The sequence below is a fragment of the Phalangium opilio genome, unplaced genomic scaffold, assembly GCF_054372755.1.
Source record: "Phalangium opilio isolate 3A_F unplaced genomic scaffold, DU_Popi_V2 ptg000105l_1, whole genome shotgun sequence".
NCBI classification, from domain to species: Eukaryota; Metazoa; Arthropoda; class Arachnida; order Opiliones; family Phalangiidae; genus Phalangium; species Phalangium opilio.
In genome coordinates, this window is record NW_028324207.1 from 2,043,163 (window position 1) to 2,052,252 (window position 9,090).

The window sequence follows — 9,090 nt, forward strand, 5'->3', positions numbered from 1 at the left end:
CTAATCTACTCTAAACCACTTTAAACCACTCTAAACCACTCTAGCCACTCTAAGCTAAACGAAGCTAAGCTAAGCTAAACGAAGCTAAACCAAGCTAAACCAAGCTAAGCTAAGCTAAACGAAGCTAAACGAAGCTAAGCTAGGCTAAGCTAAGCTAAACGAAGCTAAACGAAGCTAAGCTAAGCTAAACGAAGCTAAACGAAGCTTAAACAAAGCTAAGCTAAACGAAGCTAAACGAAGCTAAGCTAAGCTAAGCTAGGCTTAGCTAAGCTAAGCTAAGCTAAACGAAGCTAAACGAAGCTAAACGAAGCTAAACGAAGCTAAACGAAGGTAAACGAAGGTAAACGAAGCTAAGCGAAGCTAAGCGAAGCTAAGCGAAGCTAAACGAAGCTAAACGAAGCTAAACGAATATAAACGAAGCTAAACGAAGCTAAACGAAGATAAACGAAGCTAAACGAAGCTAAACGAAGCTAAGCGAAGCTAAACGAAGCTAAACGAAGCTAAGCTAAGCTAAGCTAAGCTAAACGAAGCTAAGCTAAGCTAAACGAAGCTAAACGAAGCTTAAACGAAGCTAAGCTAAACGAAGCTAAACGAAGCTAAGCTAAGCTAAGCTAGGCTTAGCTAAGCTAAGCTAAGCTAAACGAAGCTAAACGAAGCTAAGCGAAGCTAAACGAAGCTAAACGAAGCTAAACGAAGGTAAACGAAGGTAAACGAAGCTAAGCGAAGCTAAACGAAGCTAAACGAAGCTAAACGAAGCTAAACGAAGATAAACGAAGCTAAACGAAGCTAAACGAAGCTAAACGAAGCTAAGCTAAGCTAAGCTAAGCTAAACGAAGCTAAACGAAGCTAAGCTAAGCTAAACGAAGCTAAACGAAGCTAAACGAAGGTAAACGAAGCTAAGCGAAGCTAAACGAAGCTAAACGAAGCCAAACGAAGCTAAACGAAGCTAAACGAAGATAAACGAAGCTAAACGAAGCCAAACGAAGCTAAGCTAAGCTAAACGAAGCTAAGCTAAGCTAAACGAAGCTAAACGAAGCTAAACGAAGCTAAACCAAGCTAAACGAAGCTAAGCTAAGCTAAACGAAGCTAAACGAAGCTAAGCGAAGCTAAGCTAAGTTAAGCTAAGCTAAGCTAAACGAAGCTTAACGAAGCTAAACGAAGCTAAGCTAAGCTAAGCTAAACGAAGCTAAACGAAGCTAAGCTAAGCTAAGCTAAACGAAGCTAAGCTAAGCTAAGCTAAACGAAGCTAAACGAAGCTAAACGAAGCTAAGCTAAGCTAAGCTAAACGAAGCTAAACGAAGCTAAACGAAGCAAAGCTAAGCTAAACGAAGCTAAACGAAGCTAAACGAAGCTAAGCTAAACGAAGCTAAACGAAGCTAAGCTAAACGAAGCTAAACGAAGCTAAAAGAAGCTAAGCTAAGCTAAGCTAAACGAAGCTAAACGAAGGTAAACGAAGCTAAACGAAGCTAAAAGAAGCTAAGCGAAGCTAAACGAAGCTAAACGAAGCTAAGCTAAGCTAAGCTAAACGAAGCTAAACGAAGCTAAGCGAAGCTAAGCTAAACGAAGCTAAACGAAGCTAAGCTAAGCTAAGCTAAGCTAAACGAAGCTAAACGAAGCTAAGCTAAGCTAAACGAAGCTAAACGAAGCTAAACGAAGGTAAACGAAGGTAAACGAAGCTAAGCGAAGCTAAACGAAGCTAAACGAAGCTAAACGAAGCTAAACGAAGATAAACGAAGCTAAACGAAATTAAGGTAAGCTAAGCTAAGCTAAGCTAAACGAATTTAAACGAAGCTAAACGAAGCTAAGCGAAGCTAAGCTAAACGAAGCTAAACGAAGGTAAACGAAGCTAAGCGAAGCTAAGCGAAGCTAAACGAAGCTAAACGAAGCTAAACGAAGATAAACGAAGCTAAACGAAGCTAAACGAAGCTAAACGAAGCTAAGCGAAGCTAAACGAAGCTAAACGAAGCTAAACGAAGCTAAGCTAAGCTAAGCTAAGCTAAACGAAGCTAAACGAAGCTAAGCGAAGCTAAACGAAGCTAATCGAAGCTAAACGAAGCTAAACGAAGCTAAGCGAAGCTAAACGAAGCTAAACGAAGCTAAGCTAAGCTAAACGAAGCTAAACGAAGCTAAGCTAAGCTAAACGAAGCTAAACGAAGCTAAGCTAAGCTAAACGAAGCTAAACGAAGCTAAGCTAAGCTAAACGAAGCTAAACGAAGCTAAACGAAGCTAAACGAAGCTAAACGATGCTAAACGAAGTTAAACGAAGCTAAACGAAGCTAAGCGAAGCTAAACGAAGCTAAACGAAGCTAAGCTAAACGAAGCTAAACGAAGCTAAGCTAAGCTAAGCGAAGCTAAGCTATGCGAATCCACTCTAAACCACTCTAGCCACTCTAAACCACTCTAGCCACTCTAAACCACTCTAAACTACTCTAAACCACTTTAAACCACTCTAAACCACTCAAGCCACTCTAAGCTAAGCGAAGCCACTCTAAACCGTTCTAAACCACTCTAGCCACTCTAAGCCACTCTAAACTACTCTAAACCACTCCAAACCACTCTAAACTATTCTAAACCACTAAGCTAAGCGAAGCGAAGCTAAGCGAAGCCCTAAGCGAAGCTAAGCGTAGCCCTAAGCGAAGCTAGGTTTCCTTGTAAAAACCATGAGTTTCATCGAGTTTTCGGTAGATTTATGCAAATTAGTATTCTTGTAGCAAACTTTTGAAAATAGTGGTGGATGGGGAGTTTTATGCAAATTGGTATATTGGCTGCAAACCTTTGAAAATACTGGTTTTATGCATGAAAAAGTTTTTTAAGAATTTATGCAAATTAGTATTTTGGAAGCAAACTTTCGATAATGGCGGCCTTATGCAAAAAAATTGGTTTGCTGTAAACTTATGCAAATTAGTAGCGTCCTTTTGTCCTGCCATCTGATCGATGCGGTTTTCCCTAGACATTTTCGTCTGCTACGTGGTCTGCAACGTATTAGCAACTTTAAAAGCATTGTGGCGTTGAATGATTTTAATAATAACTGGTTAATAATTTAACTTAAATAAGGAAAGAACTATGCCAACTGTGTTGTTATTAGATGTTTCTTTATCAATGTGTCGAGGTGTTTCAATGCCAGAAACAACGGAGCTTTTTCAACTAAAAAATCTCGCTGTTCACGGGATAAACACATTGTTAGATCACATGAATTCGAGCTGTAAATTAGAGTTTTGCAATTTGGTTAGTTAATATACGATATTGCGTAATTTAATTTTACAAAAATAACGGTAATTTTTTATTTAATAGATTGTATTTTCATCACTTTGGGAACCTGTCGTATCATTCACCAGAGATTACGAAAGTATTAAAGCGGCTCTATTGAAACTAGAATGCTATGATAAAACGTGTCCACTCCCAGCACTTGATGGGGTTAAGAATATTGTACTTGAAGAATGGGGAGCGGGAATGCCATGTCAAGTAAGATAATTAATATTTTACAATTGAATAGAGTAGTGGCACTCCATGTTAACTACCCATAGAGCTTAATACAGTCAAAGGCAAGTAGGTGCCATTACTCTATTAGTGTTTTCCTTTGTGGTCGCCCGAGATCGCTCCATATTTTAGTTTTACGTCATCGCTCTGGCTCGGAGGACCAAATGTAGTTGCTCCCAATGAAAGACAAAAGTGTTTTCAGAGCGGTTTTGTGACGTCATCAGGCGCTCCATTTTGTTCGCTCCGTCTCTAGAGTCGGAGCGGTTGGGAAACAATCCGGGAGCAAAACGGGAGGGAGCGACTGGGCCAATGTAAGACGCGCCTCCGTCTTGGAGCAGCTCTTTTTTTTCCAATGAAAGACAAAAGTGTTTTCCGAGCGGTTTTGTTACGTCATCAGGCGCTACATTTTGTTCGCTCCGTCTCTAGAGTCGGAGCGGTTGGGATCAATCCGGGAGCAAAACGGGAGGGAGCGACTGGGCCAATGTAAGACGCGTCTCCGTCTCGGAGTCGGAGCAGCTCGTTTTTTTCCAATGAAAGACAAATTTTTTTTTCGGAGCGCTCTGGGAGCGATCGGATCACCTCAAAGAAAAATAGTATATATTAGCAATAATCTAAAGCTATCTCTTAATCTTAATTAACATTTAGATAATCGTCATAACAGACGGAAGCATTGGTGTTGGACCAACATCATTAAAAAATATTTTAAAAAATTCCCCTATTGGTTCACTCGCGATACCATATCCATTTCAAAGCAAAATTCATGTTATGATCTTAGGAAATGCCTCGGACCCTTCTATTATACAAAATATCCCCGTTTTTCAAAAATTAATTGACCTTAATGGTGGTGGAGGTCAAATATTCCTTCCTGAAGGACAATTGGATTTAAATTCAACCCAAAAAATGTTTGAAAAACTCGCTGACACTCATTACAAATCATTTCGAGCCATTTTACGTTGTGGTAAACTTTTATCTCACGTAACATTATCCCCACCACCCGATTCCCACGTTTTCGTTCGAGATTTTGAGACATTGAGAGCGGAATTAGTTAATGATATTACCATTTGTGGGTTTTTGGATATTAACGACGTTTCAAGTCCACCTTCATTGTCACGTCATTTGGTTCTTCCCGTTTTACCATCAAAAGGTTGTGAGATAACCTTTGGATTGAGAAGATAGCCTGTAGTTGCGTAATAATTAATTTAATTTAATTCATTAAATTTTAGATGATCTTAAAGATAATGTAATTAAAAATGAAGTTGATGTTGTTGAAGAAAATGGAGGACCAACTGAGGAGGGAAAACAACCCTCATTCTGTGTTCTCTTGCACGGTAGTCTCAAAGTTGAAGGAATGATTGCCCTTTGTCAATTAACGTAATAATTTAACTATAGTTAAATACTTAAGGGAATTAAAGGGTAATAAAAATAGGTCCAAATGGTTTGGAAATCTAATAATAGGCCAAATTGGTCAAAGAATTTAAAATAGGCCAAATTGGTCAAAGAATTTAAAATAGGCCAAATTGGTCAAAGAATTTAAAATAGGCCAAATTGGTCAAAGAATTTAAAATAGACCATATTGGTCAAACAATATAAAAATAGACCAAAGCAGTCTCAGTCATGGAATATAAAAATAGGCCATATTGGTCAAACAATATAAAAATAGACCAAAGCAGTCTCGATCATGGAATATAAAAATAGGCCATATTGGTCAAAGGATTTAAGAATAGGCCAATCAATTGTGTTTACAGAACTGAATGGTATGGAATGCTTTATTCTTGGGCTGACAGCAAAAAGAAATCAAATTTAATGTTATCAACATTTGAACCTGGTAACCCATTGAATCACGTGCAAGAATAATCAAATTTTAACATGACAAATTTTCATTTTAAGGTTTTGACACGATACCTTGGATAGGAAAATTCAACCATTTAGGACCAAACAGTTTACTAGCCAAATTTGGATTGCCAAATGAAGCAAATTTCACATTTCCAATTAAAGTAACCGAGAAACACAGTTACTCCCAAAATTGTGTTGTATGGATTAGGCAATCTGGTTTACAAGTACGTAATATTTTTTGTCGAATTTTATACTTAGAATTTAGGGATGCACGAATAATAATCTGATTTAATCAAGCGGTAATTGTGTGATAAGTTGGAAATAACTTATTGGCCCCACTTGTTGAACTCTTGGGCAACTATTACAAGCAATATTTCTTAGTAATCTGAAGTAATCGCACTGTAATTAGGTAATCTGTTTAAAATAACTTATTGGCCCCACTTGTTGAACTTTTGGGCAACTATTACAAGCAATATTTCTTAGTAATCTGAAGTAATCGCACTGTAATTAGGTAATCTGTTTAAAATAACTTATTGGCCCCATCTGCTGAACTTTTAGACAACTATTACAAGTAATATTTCTTAGTAATCTGAAGTAATCGCGCTGTAATTAGGTGATATGTTTAAAATAACTTATTGGCCCCATCTGCTGAACTTTTAGACAACTATTACAAGCAATATTTCTAAGTAATCTGAAGTAATCGCGCTGTAATTAGGTGATCTGTTAAAAATAACTTATTGGCCCCATCTGCTGAACTTTTAGACAACTATTACAAGTAATATTTCATAGTAATCTGAAGTAATCACTCGGTAATTAGGTGATACGTTAAAAATAACCAGGGCTGTGCGGGTCCAGATTTTTGGGTGTCGGGTAAATTTCGGGTAATAGAAAATTGTACCCGCGGGTATCGGGTCCAATTTTCAATTACACGTCGGGTCTTCGGGTCCTTCAAAATCCCCAAAATTAGCTTTCGGGTCCAATTCGGGTCTCTGCTTTTCCTTACAGTCCAATTAAAAGCTAGATTTCAAAGCTGAGCCATTATCCCCCATAGTGTAATTCATTAAACAATATTAATTAACAACTTAATACTAATTAAATTATTTAATTATGAAAGGCAGAAGTATTGAAACACGCGCGGTAACGTCATGAACTGGACCCGTTGGCAAAGGCTTAAAATTGGGACTCGGGGTCCTAAAAAATGTGTTTCGGTATCGGGTATCGGGTCGGGTACCCGCACACCCCTGAAAATAACTTATTAGTTCCACCTACCTGACTTTTAGACACCTACTAAACGTCATATTTCAAAGTAATCTGTTGCAATCGCGCTGCAATCACGTGATATTATAAAAATAACTTATTGGATTCATCCACCATACTATTATACAACTACTAAAAGCAATATTTATTTAAAAAAAAGTACCTTTCGTTAATCAGGCTGACATTCAAAAGATACTTCGACATGCCAGGAAACTTCCTGAAAAAACTCAACATTTTTATAAGGTAATATTATCAAAGGTAAATAGTAATAAGAGAAAGTGTCTCAATTGGTTTTTAATTACGGGAGGGTAGGAACTGAATCGTTTAAGACGAGCCGCATTATCATTTGGGTTCATAGACTTGTTATGCGGTATGGCAACCATTTTGGAAAGGGAATGCACCCTTTTACCAGGTACCGCTCATCCCGATGCCGCTTTGCAATTAACGCATGCAGCGACCGCGTTACGAAATCCCTCCGCTAAGGAGTATAATACGGCAATATTGCCATTACGAACGAAGTTCACCAATGATGATTGATTGTTACAATAAAATTTTAAAAAAGCCATAAATACTGAGACGTCTCAAGACTCTTTTTATTGACTTCTCATCACAAAATAGGGATTTTTCTGTTTAATTTAAAACAAAGCACTGGTCACTTGGTTCCCCTACAAGTTCAGTTTCCTTACAAACTCGAGTGGGCGGGATTTTAATGTGCACTTATAAATCCCGCCTTCGCCAAGGCAAAACTGGAGTTCGTAAGGAAAGTCAATTTGTGGCGGAACCACGTGACCCGCACTTTCGTTTAAGACATTTAAAGAGGATTTTAATTTAAACACACTTAATCATAAATTAGAAATTAGTACCAAATAATCACGCGAGAGGGCGCTCAATAAGAATCGATATATCGATTGAATAATTAAGTTTGGTTATTAATTTCATAGTTTAAGGTTAAATGAAGGCTCAAACAATTAAAATTAAACCCTCTAATAACCTCGTTACTATGATTGATATTCCTAGTATTCTATTTCATTTTTGACTAACTAAAGATGGCGCTCTATGATTTTCTTTACAATTAAAATTAAAACATAAAGTGCCATCATGCGGTGCGTAGTTTAAAAAGAAAACGCGAAAGGAATCAATATATAGAGAAATCATTGAATCAATTTTTATTTTATTACAAGTTACAACAATGTTAAGAAAAGTTTAACCAAATGTCAAAATTTAACGAAATATCGTTTTTACTCAACAATTGATTAAGTCACATCACAGTGATTAGTAGTAGCAGAAGGGAATAAGAGAGAAGGGACACACTTTATATCTCCATAATGCTTTACACTCGTAACAAGAGTCTTACTAACCTCAAATCAACTACCCTTCACTGATTGGCTATCTAACTTCTGCCTTAGCTGTGACGTCACATAAGAAGGTGACGTCTCGGTTGACGCATAAAAAGTAGTTTTGTTTACAACTTTACATTGAAGGAGATAAAAATGGCCGAATTTCATGTTGATAAACGAAATCAAGCTGTGCACGGGAATTGAGAACATACCAAAATCAGATAATTTGAAGGTATTAAATAGATGAAAACTAATTATTCTGAATTAATATTAAAAAATAAAAATTAGTTTCAATAAAATACATACTTGAGGTTATAATTACACAAGAACGAAACATCGACAGCCCTAAGCCTTTGGAGAATGAAAATCTAGCAGACAAATAGGCCGCCTGATACCGCGGAGAACTTAAGAACTATATTTGCAGTAAATTGGTTAAAAGCTGTGTACTTGCGCAAAGTTTTCGCGGTTTTCTTGAGGTTGGTCGGACTCTCGTTACCAAAGCAGGCTCTAATGTCTCCCTTCTCACTTATTCCCTTCTGGTAGTAGTGACACTACTAATTGCGTCATTTAGCAGTTTTATTCGTGTTAGTTAAACCTGACCCTAAAATATGTTATGAAAGTCATTACGTTGAGGTAAGTCGTCTTCTATAACTTCATTTTGTCTATAGGGAGCTAACAACTGGCTAGGGGGAAGAGATAATCTGACGTCACGCAGCCCCTCTCTGGTTGGCATTTTTGCGCGTAGAATACTGTTTCTAACCGTTAGGGGGGATGAAACTCCAGTAAGAGATAGAAGGGTGTGACGTTTTAGGGTCAGAACTGTTAACTCCCTATGGTGGGTAAATTCAGCGCCATTTAACTTTAGTAACTTTTTGACAGCTTAGGCTGAATATAAAATTGTCAAAATCAAAGCTAGGGCCATAAACACTTCCATTTTCTGAACGGAAGAAGTAGCTAGGGTCAAAGTCTTCAACATAAATCGTTTTTGCCCAGAAAAAATTGGAAACAGCTGTCGCTAATGGTTAGAAATTTGTGATTCAAGCAAAAATAACTTATACACTACCCAATTCCATTATACACCATTGATTTTCTTCAAATTTCAAATGCTTAAAGCTACTCTATCGCTATCAAGAATTTTTTTATCGTAATGTGAAATAACTGACCTTGATATACCAGAATTTTAATT

General features: G+C 37.3%; 1 protein-coding gene and 1 long non-coding RNA gene across 3 annotated transcripts; one reads left to right on the forward strand and one right to left on the reverse strand.

Annotated features, from left to right (window-relative positions):
- Positions 1–2,932: 2,932 nt before the first annotated feature.
- IntS14 (integrator complex subunit 14) lies at positions 2,933–7,142 on the forward strand. 2 transcript variants are annotated; one of them, XM_089851955.1, is made up of 9 exons: positions 2,955–3,031; positions 3,086–3,225; positions 3,292–3,462; positions 4,123–4,621; positions 4,701–4,848; positions 5,223–5,302; positions 5,365–5,534; positions 6,745–6,810; positions 6,880–7,142. In XM_089851955.1, the coding sequence occupies exons 1-9, from the start codon at positions 3,013–3,015 to the stop codon at positions 7,102–7,104; spliced, it is 1,518 nt and encodes a 505-aa protein (XP_089708081.1). In that variant the 5' UTR covers positions 2,955–3,012; the 3' UTR covers positions 7,105–7,142. The 2 variants fall into 2 exon arrangements, with proteins under 2 accessions (XP_089708080.1, XP_089708081.1); XM_089851954.1 differs by having other exon boundaries at positions 2,933–3,225.
- Positions 7,143–7,710: 568 nt separating this feature from the next.
- LOC149625184 (uncharacterized) lies at positions 7,711–8,783 on the reverse strand. Its single transcript, XR_016374458.1, has 2 exons — positions 8,211–8,783; positions 7,711–8,091 (listed from the first exon to the last, which is right to left on the reverse strand). It is a non-coding gene; the product is annotated as an uncharacterized LOC149625184 (long non-coding RNA).
- Positions 8,784–9,090: the final 307 nt, after the last annotated feature.

What these genes read in the sequence shown, in the direction of transcription:
- IntS14 (XM_089851954.1), top strand. Translation starts at nt 3,064, where the DNA reads ATGCCAACTGTGTTGTTATTAGATGTTTCTTTATCAATGTGTCGAGGT. An exon ending in AATTAGAGTTTTGCAATTTG is followed by an intron (nt 3,226 to 3,291) that starts GTTAGTTAATAT and finishes TTTATTTAATAG; the next exon opens with ATTGTATTTTCATCACTTTG. An exon ending in TCCCGTTTTACCATCAAAAG is followed by an intron (nt 4,622 to 4,700) that starts GTTGTGAGATAA and finishes ATTAAATTTTAG; the next exon opens with ATGATCTTAAAGATAATGTA.